A 21,343-nucleotide genomic window follows, 5' to 3' on the forward strand; every position below is an offset into this window, starting at 1 on the left:
TGGATTATCACATTATGCAGTTATAAAATTTGGGGAATTCTTAAACTGTTTTCATTATCAGGTATCATAAGGACCGACATCATAACTTATTTCTGTGCAATGTAGCAAAAAAAAAATATGCTTCCATGTGCATCGTGTCCAAAAATGAGTAGGAGTGCATAAATTTATTTCTTTGTTTACAAATACATGTTTTATACACGAATGTTAATACAAATTGAATATATATTTCCCACATCCAATTATGACAAGCAATCTCCGTTAGTAAATTATTAGTTGGTAGGGTTATAGTTTTTTCGATTAAACATTAAAGGTTATCATCGTAGAAATACAGACACAGAAAAGATTACATTACACAAATGTAAAAGACGCAAAAAAGGCAGGCATGAATTTTTCGGAATTCTTTAAATCAGCGTGCAATCTTGTTTGTTTTGTTTTTTTTTCAATTTTGAAGTAGAAAGCTGTCAAATCGAATTTTTGGAAACTACCCTTGGTATTTCATTCTTTCTTTTTTATCTCACACATCTCTATGGAAAATGTCTCTTGGATGTTGCACCAATGCAGCCATAAACCTAGTCCCACTTCAGTTATAAACTGGAAATGCGCATTCATACTAGTCTGTGTATGAACAGTTGGTGCATCGTTTCTTAGTGCAGCATAAAAGGCAAAGCAATCCGATTGGAAATAGTAAGATAGCCCATAAAATTCCACAGAATGTTATATGACTTGTGTGTACCGAGCCGACCTATGAACATAACCCAATACTGATTAACTCACTAGAAATTTAAAAGACCTTTGTGGTTACTTACATGGCACTTGGGACATCCACCACCCATTACGATAACTACGGGAAGAAAAAGATGTTGATTATAAACTTTCTTTGACGTGATTTGCGTAGTTTGTTACCTTGCGGGGCGGCCTGTTGGGTCCCAACATTAACAACTACCGGTGCAGGGTCGGTCACTGGCACTGCAGCATAGCATTTTTGTTCGTCTGGCATTATGAATCCTGGTGGAGCTGAAGAAAATAAAAAGGTTAGAAACATATTTCTTTATTTTCCCTTGCTTCTAAATAAATTCAAACAACAATGGGAGGGGGGCGATTTAATAGCCTTAAGCTTTTCCCGAGCACAAACGTGTTTTTGTTTTTGGTGACTCACGGTCATCCTGCACGGAATCATGCTTAGAATTCTGAAACACATGTATACATGAATAAATTATCAACCCTGTATGTTGTTTAGCAAAAACTAGTCTCGTCTTAATCGAATGCAAAATTTCATAAGTCTCTGATTTTCGACATAAAGTGATGTAGTGCGAATATGGCAATAAGGCATTAGGTAAGTCAAGCAAAAAACAATTCGACTAAAATGATTTTCTGGCTTGACTAAACGTATAGCTTTAGCTTCTTGTTACGCGTCCGACTAGCTTAAATTGAATTTAAGTTTACTTTGATGGCGATTCTGTTTTCGTGTTAACAGCTATAGTGTCACATTTGGTTGAGTTCTTAAAATTGGAATTCTGCACGTACGAACGCGAAATAACTGTTCAATTGAGAACGAGGTTGTCCCATTTTAACGTGACATCACCTTCGTTGGAATGCCATTAAGCGCCACTTTCTTTCTGTAACAAATATATTGCTCTTTCTTTCCTGTCCTTTTTCTCTCCAAAACTAGCACAATCCACGCCCAACCAGCAGACAGACAACGATTCCCTTTCTAAATTCTAACCACAGTGAATTTGGATGATTACTTACGGGCTGAAGGAGTATACGGCGGAGGGTGTTCTTTTGCCATTTTGCTGGAATTCAATTAGAGGACGTATTCGAAATAGTTTTAACTTCACCGAAAACGGATTCGACGAAACAGTGGTTTAGAACCAGCCTAGTCAAGGAGCAGCACGCAACTATCCACCAACTACCACGAACGAGTTGAGAAATACGATTCTACCATCAAGCCTGTTTTCTCTTTCATCTCACGCGGTGGCGCCTCGGTTGGTGGAAAACACTATTTCTCAACTGCTTGCGTAGACGAGTATATTGCCGGAAGGACTGCTATTTATTTTACTCGCAGAAATTTGATGATGACTCATCATGTACGAGACGAGTTATTCTTGCAATTTCGAACAACCTTGTATCCGACGGTATAACAATGCGGTTTTGAAAAATCATCAAATAGAAGAAAATCTGAAATTTTCTGCTCTAAAAATTTTTGAAAAATGAGAAGACATCGATCGGTTTTCAACCAGGTCATGGACACGCGGGTCAATACAACATCAATAACGCAGCAGTCGTTATTATGCACTCAGCTCCTCTCAGAACGAGGAGAATTTCAGCAGCACGAAGGTGTAGTAATTTACCTATGTGCGAATGATATGAAATTTTGGCATACCCTACAACACGCAAGTAGCACTACTTGTTTGTTGCCACACCTTAATCAACAAATTATCTTACAACATGCAGAAATTTTTTTCTCTCTAGTGTATAATAAACATCATTAACATGCTACGTCCTTATCCGAGCGGTAACGTACTACCAATAATGGACAAAACTGACGCCAAAAGTTACACAAAGCACATCCTGCAGATAGCGTCTCAAGGCGGTTATTTACATTTAAAACTATAAATATATACCGGTACCGGCTGCGGGAAAGCCTATTGGCTAGAGCGAAAAAAATAATTTTACGAAAGTTAATTTTAAATCGTTGTCTGCTTAAAGTAATCAAACGAAAAATTTCATTAACGAAAACTGTGAAAAGTAAATCCAGTTGATTGCACAATTTCTCATGTGTTGTCTGACGCATGCCCTAGAATAAAAACATCTGAATTTAGATGGCTCATCACGAAATATAAGCTGAGCTACAAATAACTTTTTAAAAATTTCATTCAGAATGAGTTGTGGTTATTTCCCTAGCCTAAAACTCTGTACTTTCATAAGCTAAAAATCAGGACATTACTACGTCATATATTCGTTACACTTGACCAACATTACCACTAAAATGAGGGTACTGGCGAACCTGAAAAAAAAAAACCGCCAAATTTCCTAGGCCGAAGAGTTTTTTACGACTTTCATTTAAACGGGATTATAGCCCGCACTTTATTAAGAGAATGCCTGCTGCTTGACTTTAAATGCAGCCTTGCGTACTGTTAAAGTGGGCAGGTAGTCTAATAAAATATGGGCATTGCCACTATACCCCACTTTGCCGCTTCAATTAAATGGCTATCACGATGCCGAAAATGGTTGCCAATTAAAAATCAATACCAAAACTGTTGCCATTGAAAATTGATTGTCAACCAACACCATGAGGAGGACTAGACCTACATGCTGCAAAGTACGTTAAATGGAAACTGAAGTGTTACCCACTTTTTTCATCTAAATCGCTTCCATATTTACAAAACGAAAAATACAAAAATAACACATTTTCAAATAAATAATAGCAAATATAATTTTGACGTACTTGGTGATCAACGTTGAGGTAATATTTAGCATAAATGTTTATTGGAGCGAAGGCTTTCCCCACAGCATGATAATGCCACGACTATCTCCCGAAGCCAGGAGGGCACCATCATAGTTGGCAGCAACGGCTAAAACTGCTGAGGCTGCAAATGCAATCAAGCAAAATTAACATATGTATTCTTTTTTCTAAAAAAAAATTTGTATTCATTACTTACCATGTGCAGGAATGCGCCTAGTTGTAGTTGACGTGGAATCAACATGCAAAAAATAGATGCACCCGTCTTCGCCGCCTGATACTGTTCATTAATATTATTAATGTAACAAGAACACTTTGTGCAATTTGATAAATGTGTTTTTAATTACCTAAGTTGGGACACCAGGCTCCCGGTTGGGATGAGACGGGATAAAACTCAGATCGAATTTTTGACTGATGGTGGGCTAATGGGCATCTTCGTTTAAGACGAAGGCCACCTTGCTCATCCACAATTCTATTTGAAAAGAGCAACGTTAGCACTATATAAATCGTCAAAAGTAATAAATGCTGACTTGTATAGGAAAAGAGCATTCGCGGCGCAGCTGACTAGAAGACTCGGGTCCCGTCCACCACGGCCAGCCCAAGCTGTAAAAGAAATGGAGGTAACTAATGGACCTTGAGTACGTACTGAAGGTTGAATTTCCACACGACGCCCTTTTATCAACCGACCCGTAGCCGAGTCCACCAAAAATGAGTTGATATATCCCTTGAAGCAAAATAAGTTATGTTAAAATGATAATGTATGAAAACTTGATTTATTGACACTATTTACCCTGTCATCACCAGCCCATATTAATTTTCCTAGTCCATCACAAGTGAGACAAGTAACTGGTGCTCCTATTTGGCTGCTTCCGTTCAGCGGGAAAATTCCTGTTGAGGTGTTTAGGATTTGAAGCATACCACGTTTGTTCCCAACCTATGACACGTACCATTTGTCTCAAAACAGTTAACAATATTTGAACGGTACCTTATGTCTTACCACGACTAGATTGTTGTTGGATGGCAAAAAAGCACAACAGTTTATGGAAGACTTAGTTGGATCGCGGAATATCCTTAGACATTTTCCTGTTTGTACGTCCCATAAGCGAAGTGAGGCATCTATGGAGCAGCTCAGAAGCCATTCATTCCTATCCGACCAATGTACATCTAAAAGATGAACATGCTTATAAGCATTCTAAGTAACATGAAAAATTTAATACAATTCTTTCAGCAACAACAAAAAAATCACCTGTAACTCCAGCTGCATGTCCACATAAGATGTGTAGAACCCTGCAAAAAGGAGAAACTTCACAGATTGACAAGGTTCCATCAAGGGACGCACAAGCAAGAAGAGATGTTTCATCTTTTGCAAATGTGAGATTTGAGATAGCTTCCTTATGCTGAAAAATAAAAAAGGATTCAGTAAACCATGTGTTTCAAAATTAATAAATTGCATTAGTTATTGACATACATGATCCAACATTTGTTGAATGGTCATATATCTGTCATCTTGGGTATTGTGAATTTTTTTCTCTGACATGGACACATTCATTCCCCGAAGACTGACAGACCTGCTACGTGAGCAAAGAATTTCTTTGGGTACACCATATCTTTCAAATAAGATTGTGGAACGCAGTTGCAGATAAGACCGTCTGAAACTCTCTTCATTATTTAAGACTTTTGTAGATTTTTCTTGTAGAAGAAGAGCTCTTCGACGTAAATATAGAGTTTCTATAATAAACGTCTCGAGTAAAAATGTGAATAAAAGTAAAATCTAATCTGATTCCATACTTAGGCACGGATTATTGGGAGTTCGTAGGTGATTGCACAATGCATCTGAAGCAAGGATGTTTTGCCAAACGTTGGCCATTTAACGCACAAAATGCGGATAGTAAATTACAAACCGGAGGGCTTAAAAATTTATTATGATAACCTGTTAACGTTTTCTCTTACGCGACATAGACAACACAATTCGGGTAGGGTGCGAGGCAAATCCTTTGGCATTCTGATTGGCTCTGGCAAAGGAGTTTGCGAACGCCACCACCACCACGAGAAATGACAAATTACATGGCAATCCAATATGCAAATTTGTTCGGCGTTATCTGCTTTTCGCGCATTTGTTTAAACACCAGAATTGTCTCCTTAAACAATTGATTGTTCCAAATGGCCTCATTTCGTTGCGTTTAAACTCATTATATATTTTTATTATCATTATTAACCGTATAAATTGTGTATTGTATTCAGTTCACTATAATCCCAATACTAAAAATGTCACATTAAACAGTATAATGTTTTCACCCATATTTTCCGGAAAATTGTAGACAAACAAAAATAACAAATTTTCATCACGCCCCATACGATAAGGCTAATTACAGTTTTCAGGAAAGTGTAGCCACCCCAGAACTCTAACATTCAATCGTCCGCATTCCAGTAAATATTCCAAGGTCGATTACCAAACTAAAGGTTGGATTTCAATAAAGGCTTCAGATATTTGTGGAAGGATTCATGGACATTCTTCTGGTTCAGGGGGCTCTTGGCAGCTTCATCGAATAGTCCTGTATACAAGATTTATGTTTGTGATAAGTTGCTTGTTCGAATGCCACTTTTAATAACATACTTTGATACACGTTTCCATCCCAGCTTCCAAGTGGAGAACCAAGAATCTCGTCCCGCAAATCGAAACTATCAACTATGTTAACGGCCTGGGGACGAATTGCAGCAAGCAATTGCACGTACCTTTTTCGGAAAAATCAGGAGTTATATGGCATTTGTAACGATACAACAGTAAGTATTGATATCTACTTGGAATTTAGCTGAAGTAAGTCCTCCTTTTTCAAATTGGCACACTGTAGATCGCAAAACGCAAATGTAATTTTAAGAATTATTAAGTTGCTATGGGACGTTTGCTTTCTCTCTTTAGAAGATAATTTGCCTTTCTCTAGAAATGCTCTCGTTAAAAAGCTTACCAAAAAGAAGTCGCCGCTTCGATCTAGGATCCAATAAATGATGAAGAGCTCGCAAAGCTGAGACAGGATGGCGCGAACTGGAGCGGACAACCGAGTCCCTTTTAAGGAATCGACAAAGCTTTCAACAACGAATAACCGTGCATGGGCTTGGGCAGCTTTGATTAGATGGACGGCAGCATGATTCCAGGCATCGTGTGGTGCATAGCCTTTACGACCGTTATTCTCCAGTTCAGCAATAGCTATGTCAACCAATCTGGAAAAAAAAAAAATCAATGATAAAAGATAAGGGCTAAAACAATGACTCTTAAATTCAAGAGAATACCCGACAGCCACTCGTCGGTAAAGTTTTACGATTCCTTCAGGAGTTGTTTGGACAGTTCTTGGACCCTTTTCTTCATCAATTAAATACTTCACACTTAAGCCACCAGATTTTTCTTTGCGAGTTTTGACCAAATACCTAGGCAATTTAGTTTTTGATCAAAATACATGAAAGTAAACTAAAAATAGAAAAGAATCAGGTACTGACCTTGCAACTTGGAGCCATAAAACTGTATTTTCCCCTTCATACGTTATCGCTGCAGTTACCTGACCGTATATGCGCGGAAAGTTGCTACATGCCCTATTAAATAAATTACGAAAAATAAGACTAAAATATATACATATTCAGAATTAATAAACATACATATAGCCATGGCCACCACAGGACTGTCGACACGTTTCAACAAAGTTGGCGGCTTCGCTGGAACAAAGCGCTTTCAAGGCACATGACAGTCCATGGAGCTATGAGACAAAGGATTGCAATTAAGCCGATGCAACGAAACGAAAGCTGCCTAAATGGCACATACGTCAGGCAATAGTTCCATATCTCCTTGTTCCATGCTATTGTTGGCAGTATTGTACAAATTCCACAGATGATCGGCTGCTAATTGGAACCCAAAGGTGGCTGCCAATGGTGGCAACAATTTGTGCTGTTGCGCTTGATAATCCATAACCTGTGGCTCCCGATCTCTACAAGTCCATAGAAATTAATAAAAATTCCTTCTAAATCAAGTGTTAATTTTTACAACTAACCCGGGTTTAAGCTCTGACTGGCGGCGGACGCAACTGTACCGCGTTGCAATAGTGACAGCTTTTCTCAGGTTCACTGTGACATCCTTATAAATTACGTTTAATATTCAATAAAAAATGTCGATAATTAGTTCGAAGATAATTGACAAATACAATTGTTTACCTGACAAACGACAACGCGTACAAAAACCATCGTGGCGTAGCTTAATTTACTATTAGTAGGTTTAACGTACGTTCCATCTTCTAAAACTTGGGAATGTTTCATAAGAAGTTGCTCACGAGGAATTCGGACTTTGTCAAACCCGAGATAGCCGTTATCGTTCGTATTCATCCCGAGCTTGGGGCCAATCTCTCCAACCATAATGCCTAAAATTTGGCAGTTAAGTAATGTGGTTTTTTTTTTCAATTCACGAGACGTATATAAATAATACCAGGCAATGGTTCATGAGTTTCTTCGTCTCTTAACTGCACCATAAATGGGTGAATCCCTTCGCACTTTCCTTTTGTGTAGAGCTGTGCCATTACGACAGCGTAGTTCGCAGTTTTTCCCACTAAAATACAATGACACATGTTTTAAAAACTAAAGTAAATACGCAAAGAATGAGAAAACCATACACGAGCCAGGCCACCTAAATAAAAATACAAAGAATGTTTACACCATAATTCAGAAAATTAGAATTTAGAAATACCATTTGTATGCTGTCAAGGAGGGTGATTCCAATACAAATTCTTTAGTAGCTGGGTCATAGGTTGCTTTTGTTTCAAGCCCACGAAGGAATGTTCCATGTCCAAGTTCAGTCTAAATAGTGGGGCCAAAAATGAACTATTTGAAGCACAAATGTACAGAGTTGCTTGCCATACCTGGGCATAAGTTCCAATGATATTAAGATTGTAAGCTTTCTCAAGCCACTTTGCTTGTTGATCTACTGTCCCTTGGCCCATCAACGCAGGAATAAACATTACATAATGCAGTGCAATGGGGTTGCCCTCTTTCAAGATGGCAGATCCAAGACCAGCCCCCATTAAGGACCTGAAATACCATTGGCATAGTTTCCAAAAAAAATATTTGACAGTTTAATAGAGCTACAATATGAATTTTTGTGTGCTTGCGAATCACCTTAGGGTTTGCACTTGGCCAGCTGGTGAATCTCCCAATTTCTGCATGAGCAGACATGATTTACGTAGCTCTTCAGCATATTTTTCGGCATGGCTTAAATATTCCATCGGAACATCATCTCTTAATGATTTATCAGAGAGAATATATGTTTCTAGAATATAGAGAACTTGATTGTAACTCAATATTTTGAACTAGATAAGACTTTCATACCCAGCTCTCTACGCTCTTTAGTTTTTTCTTTCCCTCCATCAAGGAAATTTGTAATTTCTTCTTTATTGAAAGGGCAATTTTGACGTTCCTTCTTCAAATCGGGGTTTTCGTAAATTGCCGTTGTCATTTTTTCTACAAAATAAACCAAATTTTGATTAAAAAACGATTTACGTTTGGACATAAGCACTTATATAAGATTTATACGTACTGAATGCGTGTGACGATAACAGATGAGCAATATTCAATTGCAATCAGTGAAAACAGAAAATAGGACTCCACGGCTACAAGTTTCCAACGTGAATGCCCAGTCAATAGGCTTGGCTAGAAAGTTGGACAATCTTATAGTTCTTCTCTTTTTTATTTTATCACAACATGTATTTTCCAACCCCTTGGCTTAGCAGTCGACATAGTAAAAAAGCATTGCCATCCTTTAAAATAGCAAATAGTTAAATGTTAAAGTCCATAGGTTTTGTTATTTTTTGGAGTCTAATCGGAGATTATCTCTGATACTCAATAACAAAATATCGATGCCTACGTTTATCACCTTTCGTGTTTTATCGCTGTCTCTACACAATATATTTTACCTCACGTAGTTAATTCATCTGCGGTTAAGTATTTCAATTAAAATGGTGTGCAATGATGTACTACCTCGTAATACTACGCAGTAAAAAGGAAATGAGTACATTGACTTTTTCTGCCCATTTTTACTTGTACACAAAAGTCCTGTTTTTATTGATAATTCTGTATGTATTACTCATTACGCCTACTATTGACAGAAAAAATCTGTTATCTAAACCAGTGCGATTGACAGATTCAACCAACGAATCTTTCTTGGTATGAGATTATTTATCAATGTCTTTATTAACTATTACTTTGTTGCACTTAACATTATGCTGCTGTTATTAATTGATTCAGTCGGTAGATTATTGTTTTTCTAAAGATATTTGTCCATTTTTCCTAGAAATAACAAAGCAGCATTGCGCACAAGCTTCGTTGAACATCTATTTCAAAAGAGTTGTTGACTATTGTCATGCAGTTAGGCGAGTTCCGGAGAAAAAAAAAGTTTCGCCAAAATGTATTGCATCTTGGCACGCGATCCAACCATAGAAACTCAATGTGACGCAATTGCTCTTTCTGTTGCATTACTGTTTTGCTACTTTTAGGCCATGTCACCATGACAACCAGTTTGATTTCTTGAATTCAATCTTTTTCGTGTGATTCTTTTCGATTGGCGCTTTGCGATAGACCGAATTATTTACAGCTTTTCTAGAAAGAATTTTTTGTAATAAAATCCTTTTTTGTTCCACATTATCGCTGTAGAGGTTTGGCTTGATGACAATACATTTTAAAAATGCAAAAAATAATTTTACTCGTCAGAAAGACTTGTACACAAACAGTATAATGTTGTTAGTCACACTCATGCCATATCAGAGAAGGAATCCCTCCGTCTTTTGATCGACTGTACAACGCATAAAACTAATCGAAACAGGTGGTTGGATGATTATTCTATGCACATCAACTTGAATAAACAGTCGGTTATGAAACGAAGTTATTTAGAATTAAAATGAAACGCGTATACGGTCTAATCCAATATTTGTTCTGTCCTGAATACAGTCCTATTTATATTCTATCGTCCTATTTTTATTTTTGTGTCTCTTAAATTCCATCCATTCGTTCAATCATGATGGAGTGTGTATCATCATGCCATGTTTCAGAAAAAAATGTTGTGCTTTGTTTGACAAAGTTTGTTTGATCGAATCGCAAATCTTATTGGCTCAGAACGTATTTTGAAACGGAAGTTGAGGACGTAAAGTGCAAAGTCGTGGGTGAACCTACAGACAGCTGGGAACATTCACCTAGTGAGTTATTCTAACTAGACAACATTCGCGCTGAACTGTTATATATACTGTATATATATGTCCTGAAACTCAACGCGCATGCGTTACGGATCAAGTCGATTCGAAACCCATCGGTCGAAATTCTAACTGGAAAAGTTTCTCTCTGCGGCTGCAGTAGCGCTCGAATATACGTAGACAAATACACGGCCATGTTGCCGCAGATGTGTGTGTACGCGGGCTGCGCGTTTCACGCAGACGCGAAACTTCATTGTTACCACCTCCCCTATATATCTGTGAGATAGGGTTCCAGCTCCCGAGCAATTCTTCGTTTGTTTCACCTCCTTCAACGCTTCACTCGGACAAAGTTCTAAGATCTGTGAACATTGGTGTTGCGCTCTTCGAACAATTCTAAAAGTGCTAGAGTGATTGCGGTGTGTCTTATTCATTTGTTTTAAAATTCCGGCATGTTTCTGAAAAAGGATGATGCCATTTTAATACGCCCGTTTGCCGAATGCCCGGGCAGATGAGTCTCAAAACAAACATTGAGTCTGCATCGAAACTGTAAAGACCGTGGTCGTTGCTTACTCGTTTGCCTCTGCACCACACAGCGGGAGCCCCAGCCCGTCGAGTATCGCCCGCTGAGATTTTCCTTGGCCTTCCGCCATTTGAAGAGCTAGAAAATAGCTTACCGATTACGCCATCGTTCCGTTCGTGGACAGTCAATAGTCAAAGGTATGTATTTCGTCTGAAATTCCAAACACTTTTGCTGGCCTATTTCTTGAATTCCACTGTGCAAATTGCTCCTCAAAGAGCTTGTCTTTGTTGTGGTGTCATGGCGATTTCATCTATCGGCTAAGATCAACTGACGGATCTTTAGGAAATCTTTTTCCGTCCAAAAGTTCATATCGTCCGCGCCTGTTAGTATTTGATTCCCACACTTCGTTAGTTCCTTCCCGTTTTACCACTTTCGTCCTTCCTTTTCTTCTTCTTTATTTTTGTTTCCGTTCTCTTACACACGTTCGCATGTGTTGGTATATTCCAAGATTATATTGCTGTGCTCTATGTTATTATTATACTCTTTTTTTATTTCTTCTCTCGTCTGTATTGCGGTATGTATGCTTAGTCTTGCGGTATAGACTTCACGATTTTTTGTTTCTCCTACGCGTGAAGCTATGATTCCATCCCCTGGAAGCAGCATTAACGAGATTTGTTATTAGCGTTTTCATTCGCACACCATACGCACATATGTACGTAGACATTTTATGCCTGTAAATTCATTTGCCATCGTCCTCTCTACCCTAAAGGAACTGCTCTTGTTGCGTGCGCGTTTGTTTGCCATCGGTAACGTCTAATCCGATTTCTGCTTTTCAACAGCAGTTAATGAACGCACTTTGAACTGAAATCCTGCGATTTCTCATCCCAGTGGACGCCATCTTTCGTTCGTCTCCTTTCTTCATGGCCCAAATCGAAAGTAAGTTTTTCTCTGATGCAAAAATCCTTGAACGTTAAATCGATCGGCACTACCATATTCATATCCTTAATGGATATTTGCTGCGCGGTTGCGCCCTGTCATGTCTTTTCAAATGTACCAAACTCCGTGTGTAACTTTACCTTTTGCTTATTGGTACAAATCGTTCCACGTCGCCAAAGCATGCTCTACTTTATTGATTAAACGCGTTCAAGAGTTTCGATTTAAAATGGTCTTGTGTCGTTTTGACAAATGGCTTTGCAGTTGATTTAAGGACTTGAATTGGAATGTCCCATTACTTAGGTTCAGACACCTAGCTGATGGGAATGATACTTGAGTACAAACACAGCTGTTCACGGGAAACAACTGACTCTTGTTTATTTAGTTTCTTTTGGCCACCAGTGAAGAAATGTTTGACCTCTTTCATTTGTCACGCACATGTTCTCATTTTAAGTTATTCAAATTGTTTATACCGACGACGTAGAAGTTTTCGTTGTATCAATATTTTAAAGCGTGTGTGCTTTTTTTCGTTGTTGTTTGTTGTTCACCTATCCACCGACAGAGACTATCGACAACCGGAATGATCCTGTAGATTCATCGGTACATAGTTCCCGAAGAGTTCGTCCGTTTCGTAGCCATCACCTGTACGATAGTGTAAGTTCAGTTTTTCTGTTTTATTCGTACAGGTTGCCATCACACTTATTTTTATTAGGAGAAATCACTTAAAAAGATCTTAGATTACAGCATATATAGGGAGTTGTAGCCATCTGTGCTATCATATGTTTACGTTCGACCATTTTCACGGTTGACTGTTGTGAGCTTGGCCGCGTATTCTCCCGTGTTCTGGTGCCAGAGACTGGCGCGCGCGGAGCTCTGTCCCGAAATAGTCTTCGTTGTCCTTGGTCTCGGCTGTCGCCTTTTTATCCATTCTTTCGGTTGACTACGCCTTCCCCACGTTAGCCATTAGTTTGTCGCAAAGCTTATTGACTTTTGACTCGCCTAACTCCCGAAACACAATATGCGTCCATTCTGTGACGAGTTTTAAACCAGTGATTGTTTAATTTAGGGTTTTAACTAGAAAAATGCTAATGAAAAAGTTAAGGATGTCTTAATACTTTTCTAGGTCCATCCTTATTTTTTTTTTACCTATTTAATCAGACTGCTTAATCCAAAAAATAAAACAAATGACAAGGATTTAGTATGGTATTAAGATGGCTATCTACGTCGAAAGCAAATTGAATTGTAAATTGAATTGAAACAATTTTGGACGAATTCATTTTTTTTTTTGCATTTAAAATCCTTTGTTTCCAAATCAATCAATTTTGTTCTTGACATAAAAAAAGGGTGCAATGCAAACAAAGCAAATTTGATTCAGCGATGAAACTAAAATAGAAATTTCATCGAGTGATATCGTATTGTTCTTTCTATTTGTCATTATTAGCATCGTGTGTTAAATGTCTGTTTTTATTGACCAAAAGTTGAGCGAAATACGCGAGTCTTCAATGGCGACAGAAGACTGGGCTGCAATGGAGGACGAAGAGTTCCTGGGGGAGTACATGGACACCTCATCTATTGAAGTGGATCAGATAGACAATAGCCATTTGCCCAATGCCATTTATTCGAACGATGAGACGACAACAAGTCCAGTCAATCAAAAATGGTCCAATCATCAAGCCGACCTCGTTTCTAGCCAGAGCACCAGCACTGAAGGCGAATGTCGTCAAAAGAAAGTCAATAAAATGAAGTTGCTGGTACGGAGTCATGCCTTACGTGAAGCTGCATCCCCGCCTCCAGATTCGCCTTCACCTCACTTTAATGCTACAAACAATGGCTCATCTCCTGACGAACAGCAACATAATCAGCAGGCATCTCTGGTCATCACGGTCGTCGAGAGTAACGACGAGACTTCTTCAAATCACCAACAAGAAATTGCACCTAATCGACTTCGTCCTCGAGTCCAGGTCGATTTACATTTTCTTTTAAATCATTCCACACATATTTATCTAAATGAATGAACAGGTGGGGAGTTCGCAGTGCAGCGTTGATAGCACGAGCTCGTTTGTTTCGTTTTCACTATCACGTGATTCTAGCACGGAATTAACTAACGGGAACGATGTCTACCTTACCGTCGGTTCTCATTTGTACACGGACAATACGGGCGTTGACTTGCAGCACTTTATTGTTGAAACATTACACCGCAATTACAAAGATAGGATGACGCTATTACGTATCGAACAGGACATGATCGCACTCGTTCGCGATGCCAAGCGCACCTGTCACCGGTTCCCCGCCATGTCCTCCTATCACCGCATGCTCGTCCACCGGGTCGCCGCTTATTTCGGCATGGAACACAACGTCGACCAGTCTGGTACTCCCAACAAATCAATACCCTCCATTAATTATTAATGAATTTTTTTTTGCGTTGTAGGTAACTGCGTCGTAGTGAGCAAATCACGTCATACGCGGTTGCCGGAGGTTGCATTCAAAGAGTACGTGCGCGATGATATCGTTTTACCCGAGGAGCCCAACAGAAAACTGAATCCCAAAAGAGAAACGGTTTCGTTCGAAGAGCCGCACAGTGGTAGTAGCAACAAGTTTACCCGTTCACCGGAAAACAGAAGTAAGAGCCTAGAAGAACGTGATGTGGGCATGGAGAGTAGACCAAAGAACCGTGCCTTTCAACCTCAAGTGACGTTGGTCCCAGAAGGAACTTGTGCTGAAGGATCGCCACCGGTTGCAATGGGAGCTAGGAGGAAGGAAAATGTTTCGGAATCGGTATCCACATATGTCACTCCTACAACTTCACGCACAAATAGCGAAGAGATTCAAACACTTCGATGGCCCAAGCGGTTAACCCAGGGAACACTCCGCACCAACCGCATTCCTAAGGTAGTTAATCTTACACATTTTTCGGTTGTTAAATTGAGAAAAAAACCTCTACTTTCCCATCGCAGGTGGAGTCATTTGATAGCCGCGATCTTCTCGGCAGTTACGGCAACACTTTACGTCCTACCGTCGCTAAATCTTACAGTTTTGGTGGATATACGGCAACCTGTGCATCAGAGGCTAACGGGGCAGCCATACGAGCAGACGAAAACGTGGTCAGTCCGTCTGTTCATCAACAACCCATTCTCAACCATCACAGCGGTCATAACTATGGCTCTCGGTTTTTATCGAAACAAGTACGTTCAAGCGAGGTCCGTTACGCGTTTACATATGACTTTCAATATCCATATGAAACCAATAAAAATGCTTAACTTTTGTTTTTAGGATTCAAATGCAAGTTCGATCAGTATTTCACGCTCCAGTCCTACAAGCTCCGGATACAAGTCCCAACATTCAGCAGCTCCTTCTCCTACTCCTGTCGCCAATAGCCGGATGATTCCGCTCCGAACACAGACGACATCATGTAACAGTAGTATGGAATCTCAATGTGCTGCTGGTTGCCAAGAATGGAATCAACCTGGTGCAAATGCAGGCAATTCCAGTTCAGGAGCTGTAACCGCTGCTACTGAAACCGTGTCTAGTAACACCTCCACTAGTAATACAACTCTGCTGTGGGCAGTGACCAGTTTGGATGATGTGCCAGCTGGTAGCATTCTCATCAATCCACAAACTGGACAGCCTTTTTATAATTCTGATGGCTCTGCATACAGATACAACCCACACTTGCCACTACCGTTCCAGGTAAAACAAAAGAGAAGTGAATTGAGGAGAATTCGAATAACACAGATATTTCATCCAGGTTGAAGTGAATGTTGCTGATAATCCAAACAGTGAAATAACTGGAGAAATCCAACAGCCAGAGCCTTACGAATCTTATGATAGACCTGAAGTGAAAACAGAAAGCGGGGAGAGCACAGCAATGACATCTGTTCCTGTGTATTCGAGTTGGCCACAACACTGTTATGAGACTCCTATATCACCAACTTTGACTGCTTCGTATATTAACCAGCCACAGGCGTATTTTGCTCCAGAGTTTACCTCGTTTCACTCTACAAACGGAGCGACTGCAGCACCCGATCCTCAACCAAATGGCTACTTCGTTGCCCCTACAGTTACTTCTTCGGCTTCTTTCGATGACCAAATGAAAGGGAATTGTGTTGCTGTTCCAGTTGCCCATGGACATGGCTATGTACTCTATCAAGCCTGTTTAGGCCCTTCAGGTGACAATGGCACAATAATCGATGCCAACGACTTGTACTCGGCCATGAAGAATTTAAGTCTTAGACCAATCGGAGGAGTCCCACCGATGTCTTATACTGCGGCTTTAACCGATAATTTAGCCCAGCATGTTGAAATGGCTCCGAATGGGCCATTTGTGACCACAGTTCCTATTAGATCAGTTCCCAACGGGAAAATGCAAGCCACTTGTAACAACTTGCCACCTCGGTCTGGATCGACTCCCCCAACTGTTGTAACGAGCGCACCAGCGGCATCATTGGCATCCAATCCTTACCTAGCATCCATTCGAGTTGTAAGTTTGCCATTTTCATATTTCAGAATACATGTCAAATTAAATACTTTAATGTTTCCAGCAAAGTAATGGTCAAATAATGCATCACCAAATACAGCAGCCTTATAACGGAACTGCAAATGTTGCGGTTGCCCCATACCATCCATCAGTGGTTTATCCATTGATGAATTCTGCCACGCATTCACAAGGCAACAGGCAACATTATTTTCCGTCCAGCCTAGTTCACCATCAGTTTAACAATGCGCATGTATTAGTTTTTGGCATGCCATGTTACCTTACGTCACTCTAATTTGCTTTATTGATCAATAGTATGTATCATCGCCGTGGTCATTGGTGACAAACGCCTCGGCAACCAATCGTGGCACGCCTGAGAGAGAACCAGTTAACGTTGAAATGCCGTCCAATCGAATAGTGGCAGCCCCTCACTCGCCTAATCGGCTCTCGTGTTTATACGGACCTTCACTCCCGTCACCATTTCTTGCAGGTTAGCTCATTGCATCTCTTTTCTGTTGGGTTTGTTTATAGTTGTTTCACTTGTTAGGAGAATGTGGAGCAATTCGACAGTCATCAACTGTACTCCATCGACAGTTTTCACTTCCAGCGCCAGCTCCAACGGCCACGTATACGTTAAGACCTCGCATACAGCAACAGCACATGCCTGTCTCAAGTTTGCAACGTCCTACATCATCTTCTGTTCAGAATCAGAGTGGCATCTTAGCGTTTAATTCCTCACGACATGTGAGAACAAGACGCCAAGTTTTCCGGCCTCATACCGGTTTCACGACCGATCCTTCCTCTGTTATGCAGAGTCATTCGTCCTCACCTGTTCAGCAGTTTCCTTCACCGACGAGCTAAACAGTGTAAAGTAACAATTTAACACCTGATAGCTAGTAAATAATTCGTTTATTCGGGTAGCCATTCATCCAATTATGTTGGACACAGTTTGGCTCACGTTATCCCCGGAGTTTTCCTTGAATAGTTAGGTAAATCAAGTGATGACCAAAACGTTTCGAAAGCTATATTTATACAATGATATAGTTCTCATGGAGACCCTCTATTAACAGTTCGTTCAATTCCTTACCTATGATCAACAACACAACTCTTCTCAGTAAGTGTTGATTGGATTTTCCCTTGACATTTCTTTTTTTGTTCAGATCGTATTGAAACGTTCTGGAACAATGAAGCAATTAGAGAAAGGTGAGGATTAACGGATAATCGGTTAACTACCTTGAGAAAAATCCTTTTTTTTTTTTTTTTTAGAGAAAATGTTACTTTCACCAAGTTGTTTCGCATTGCGTGTGGGACTTGGTCTAAAAGGCGATAACACTTGAAAAATATTTCTTGTTGTGTTCATGAAGCCTAGGGCTGCACTGAGCCATCCCTCAAATGATTTCCTTTCGAAATGGTCGTTTTCTTTTCTCTTTTATGAAAAATCTCTCTTAACTCAATTGAATATCTTCTTAAAAATGCGCATGAAAAGCTTTTTATCTAGAAAACTTTACACATCTGCCGACACCTTCACCATAGTGCTCACACTGGAAAACAAACAGAAACACAAATAAAAGCAGCTATACCCCACAATACTCGGCCCTTCAGGACAGTTCATGGCAAAAAAAATAGTTGATTTATTTATTATACTTACAATTTCATGCTTAAACCCCAAATTAGTCTGTACACTTTCTACCTTTGACACATGTTGTGTGTGAGGATACCAAGCTTTTTCGGCTCCAAATTGTATTCAATTTTGTGCAGTGTTTGGTTTCATTTTCCTCCGTTTCAATCACCCTCTAGTCTGTCTACTCTCCTGACTCGCCAGTCACTGTTTTGTGACCGATTTCACTGGATAATTCATGCCATTCATTTGTTTTGTCTTTCTTATTATTATTCATTTTTTTAGTTTCTTTGTAATTATCTTTGAGAAAATTGTAAGAGTTCGTGAAAAATTTAGCATCTGTATTTCGTGATTGGATTTATAAAACTCTGGGCACGCATTTTTTGTAAATTTAGAAGCGGTGTTCTGCTCTTATCAGGACGCATTTGCTAGTGTAACTTCGAAAAGACGGATACCATGTTCGAGTGGCCGGAGATGTTATCTTTTAAACATCGTTTCTTTTCACCAGATGGCTCTTACTCTGGAACATCAGTAAACAATTAAAAATCCCTGAAATTTGCACAGCAAACAGCACGTAAACATATTAAACATTAGAACACTTAATGAAGTTATCCTTGGCCTATTGGCTAACCACACAAGTTAGGCTGAATTATTCTAACGCACACCACGTTTTTACAAAAAGCCGATTCAATACATGGTAAAAGTCCATTTTGTACTCATCTGTCAAGGTAAAAACAATGTTCAAAGATACTTTAAAACAGAATAACGTTGCAATGTGTGTTGCACAAGCAACCTGTTTACGCATCGCATTGCAAGATTCAATTTCGAAAAATCAGGAGTACCGTTAACATCATTTAAACAATTGGGACACCATTGTTGCACAAGTTCAACAGGGAAATTAGCATTTCACATAATGTAAATCTGAGTAATCTACTCGAGATATGCACTTGTTCTGTACAGGAAGCAAATAACGTTCACGTTTAGATGCCATTATTTTCTTAAATTTAATTTTGTGGTTATATTTTTCGATTGTTTACGAATTCGGTACAGTAAAAAATTTCCCCAACTGTTTATCTTGGCGGCGTAGGCTCTTGAACTGATCGCAAGATGGCATTGAGTGTCACAATACGCCATTTGAAATAATAATCTTGCGTAATCAAGAACGTGCTGACAGTGCCTCTTTGGATTTGACTTGGGGCTTCGTGGACAACAACACGTTTCACGTGTAAAGAGCACGTGGAATCATTTTCTGTTTTGTAAATACAGCAGAAGGGCGGCGTCTGCAAATTTAAGGATCCCTACTGGCGCAGTTAAAACGCATGCTGTAATCTAGAAATTTTGTTTTGCTCTTCCCTTTGGATAAACAAATGACTATATTGGGTTATCTGTCATTGCTCAAGGTAACCTCATTTTGTGCCTACGTTTCAAATCGTTACAGGGATATTTTTCTTATAAACACGTTTGTTTAAGTTACAGGGGATGATGGCCTCCTTTATTCGATAACCATTTCACACAGCTTTGGCAGTTTATGGGTGCGTCATGTACAGCTGCCGATGCAGATGTACGAAATGACGTTTCACCGCCCTTCATGCTCGTTAAAGCGTGATGGTGTTTCGTAGGTTAGTGAAGGGCACAAGAACAATTTCTGGTTTGCTATATACATTGTTTACTTTTTTTATCATTAAAAACAAAACAAATTTCTAGAAACTTGAATGGGGTCTTCGTTCCTTAGCACGACAAGAATCTTGATTTGCTTCCTGCGTTCTGTCGGTCAGACGAAGGTTCTAGAAAAATAAGTCAAGGCAATGTTGACCCTTCCTTGAAGAAATGCTCAATATTAGACGACGACAACCTCAGACTTTTGTGAGACAAGGACTTTTAACTAATTCATAACTACCAGGAGGTTCTTGTACACTTCCGAGACCCCCCCCCCCCCCCCCCCCCGCTCAAAACGCAATACGACCTTAAGGGTGATGGGGGAGAAGGAGACGATAAGCGAGCAATTTCACCCAGCAACAGCAAGGAAACCCCTGAAGCGTATTACCCAAAACCGGATTTAGTGGTCAAAGGAAGGTTATGTATCTAAATTTAACTAAGTTAGCTTAAGTAGGATATCTTCGATACCGTAATTCAAAACTTCAGAAGTAGTGTGCATTAACGCTGATTGTATTCTTCTTCTAACGACTTAATCGATACGACAACCAACAGTCACGTGACAAGAATACAGGAACATTTTACAACACCAACATTTAAAAAAATGAGAAAAGCATTTGAGCTGAATCACAAATAATGAAATATTTTAGCCCTTCACACAAGAAATTAACACCAGAAAATTCTTTATCATAAACAGTAAGGAAAAAATAAGGATATTTTTTTGTTTAGTTGAACAATCCGACGATGGACGATTTTTTCTGACACGCACGTCAACTGATGTACGAATCCGAAAGCCTGAAGACAATTAAGGAAACAATGACTAATATATAGTGATGTACTCATTTGACAGGAGTATTAATTTAGGATACCAGCAGCCATACCTGAGTAATATAACTTGAAGATCACTTGGATTTGGAGGCTGAAACATTTTCAGCTCGTCTATTTTTCTCCGTATTGTGTAGTTTAGTTTCTATTTTACGAGTATGTCCATTGGGATCAAATCTGTTGGTATGTTGCTCGGCCTCCTGCAACGAAAACATGTCGATTGACTTTAGTTCAATAGACCCTATGTCGATAAAAATAACAACAAAGGAACGCTGTAGACAATGATACCTTCTTTGTACGTAAACGACCGCTGTGATTTGAATGGATTTTGTTCTCCTCAGTAAAGTTGTAGTGCTCATATTCATCGAAATGAGTTTCGGACATGATGTTGAAGTAGTTTTTGAACTGTCTGAGTTTGGATAATAGTGAATGAGTGAGCGTCAAATAGAAAGCTGGCCTTTTATACCATCGAGGTAAGTGCGTAGTTGGGTCTTCTCTTCCCCTTTTTAGCCTCGCTCCAGTAGAAGTATCCCCGAGAAACAGAGTTTTCAGATCTATGCTAAGTATCTTTTCCCTATTCATTTTAAAAGTTACTTCGTCAAATTAATTTTGAACCAATAATTTGTTCTATTTTGTAATTTTCTTTAAC

General features: G+C 39.4%; 3 protein-coding genes across 9 annotated transcripts; 1 reads left to right on the plus strand and 2 right to left on the minus strand.

Moving 5' to 3' along the window:
* Window positions 1-903: 903 nt before the first annotated feature.
* On the minus strand, window positions 904-5,436 carry LOC130699365 (WD repeat-containing protein 13-like). 2 transcript variants are annotated; one of them, XM_057521716.2, is made up of 10 exons: window positions 5,252-5,436; window positions 4,932-5,191; window positions 4,710-4,860; window positions 4,461-4,627; window positions 4,254-4,397; window positions 3,994-4,187; window positions 3,811-3,935; window positions 3,663-3,743; window positions 3,449-3,590; window positions 904-1,014 (listed from the first exon to the last, which is right to left on the minus strand). In XM_057521716.2, exons 1-9 carry the CDS (start codon window positions 5,328-5,330, stop codon window positions 3,487-3,489), a joined length of 1,305 nt encoding a protein of 434 aa, XP_057377699.1. In that variant the 5' UTR covers window positions 5,331-5,436; the 3' UTR covers window positions 904-1,014; window positions 3,449-3,486. The 2 variants fall into 2 exon arrangements, with proteins under 2 accessions (XP_057377699.1, XP_059352100.1); XM_059496117.1 differs by lacking the exon at window positions 904-1,014 and adding an exon at window positions 2,781-2,797.
* A 247-nt stretch (window positions 5,437-5,683) lies between these two features.
* On the minus strand, window positions 5,684-9,249 carry LOC130699343 (probable peroxisomal acyl-coenzyme A oxidase 1). 3 transcript variants are annotated; one of them, XM_059496095.1, is made up of 17 exons: window positions 9,101-9,249; window positions 8,822-8,953; window positions 8,612-8,762; window positions 8,356-8,524; window positions 8,184-8,293; window positions 8,110-8,123; window positions 7,926-8,045; window positions 7,658-7,860; window positions 7,498-7,580; window positions 7,272-7,434; window positions 7,109-7,206; window positions 6,953-7,045; window positions 6,749-6,883; window positions 6,427-6,679; window positions 6,263-6,306; window positions 6,078-6,196; window positions 5,684-6,015 (listed from the first exon to the last, which is right to left on the minus strand). In XM_059496095.1, exons 2-17 carry the CDS (start codon window positions 8,946-8,948, stop codon window positions 5,918-5,920), a joined length of 1,980 nt encoding a protein of 659 aa, XP_059352078.1. In that variant the 5' UTR covers window positions 8,949-8,953; window positions 9,101-9,249; the 3' UTR covers window positions 5,684-5,917. The 3 variants fall into 3 exon arrangements, with proteins under 3 accessions (XP_059352078.1, XP_057377665.1, XP_057377664.1); XM_057521682.2 differs by having other exon boundaries at window positions 9,030-9,232; XM_057521681.2 differs by having other exon boundaries at window positions 9,026-9,232.
* A 1,808-nt stretch (window positions 9,250-11,057) lies between these two features.
* On the plus strand, window positions 11,058-18,612 carry LOC130699267 (protein encore-like). Of its 4 annotated transcripts, none has more exons than XM_057521598.2 (12): window positions 11,058-11,391; window positions 12,034-12,130; window positions 12,690-12,781; window positions 13,606-14,088; window positions 14,147-14,495; window positions 14,556-15,016; window positions 15,082-15,309; window positions 15,398-15,814; window positions 15,873-16,604; window positions 16,666-16,851; window positions 16,914-17,088; window positions 17,146-18,612. In XM_057521598.2, the coding sequence occupies exons 2-12, from the start codon at window positions 12,115-12,117 to the stop codon at window positions 17,457-17,459; spliced, it is 3,453 nt and encodes a 1,150-aa protein (XP_057377581.1). In that variant the 5' UTR covers window positions 11,058-11,391; window positions 12,034-12,114; the 3' UTR covers window positions 17,460-18,612. The 4 variants fall into 4 exon arrangements, with proteins under 4 accessions (XP_057377581.1, XP_057377579.1, XP_057377580.1 ...); XM_057521596.2 differs by having other exon boundaries at window positions 11,060-11,391; window positions 15,082-15,324; XM_057521597.2 differs by having other exon boundaries at window positions 11,060-11,391; window positions 12,037-12,130; window positions 15,082-15,324.
* Window positions 18,613-21,343: the final 2,731 nt, after the last annotated feature.

Source organism: Daphnia carinata, chromosome 7 (genome assembly GCF_022539665.2).
Source record: "Daphnia carinata strain CSIRO-1 chromosome 7, CSIRO_AGI_Dcar_HiC_V3, whole genome shotgun sequence".
NCBI lineage: Eukaryota > Metazoa > Arthropoda > Branchiopoda > Diplostraca > Daphniidae > Daphnia > Daphnia carinata.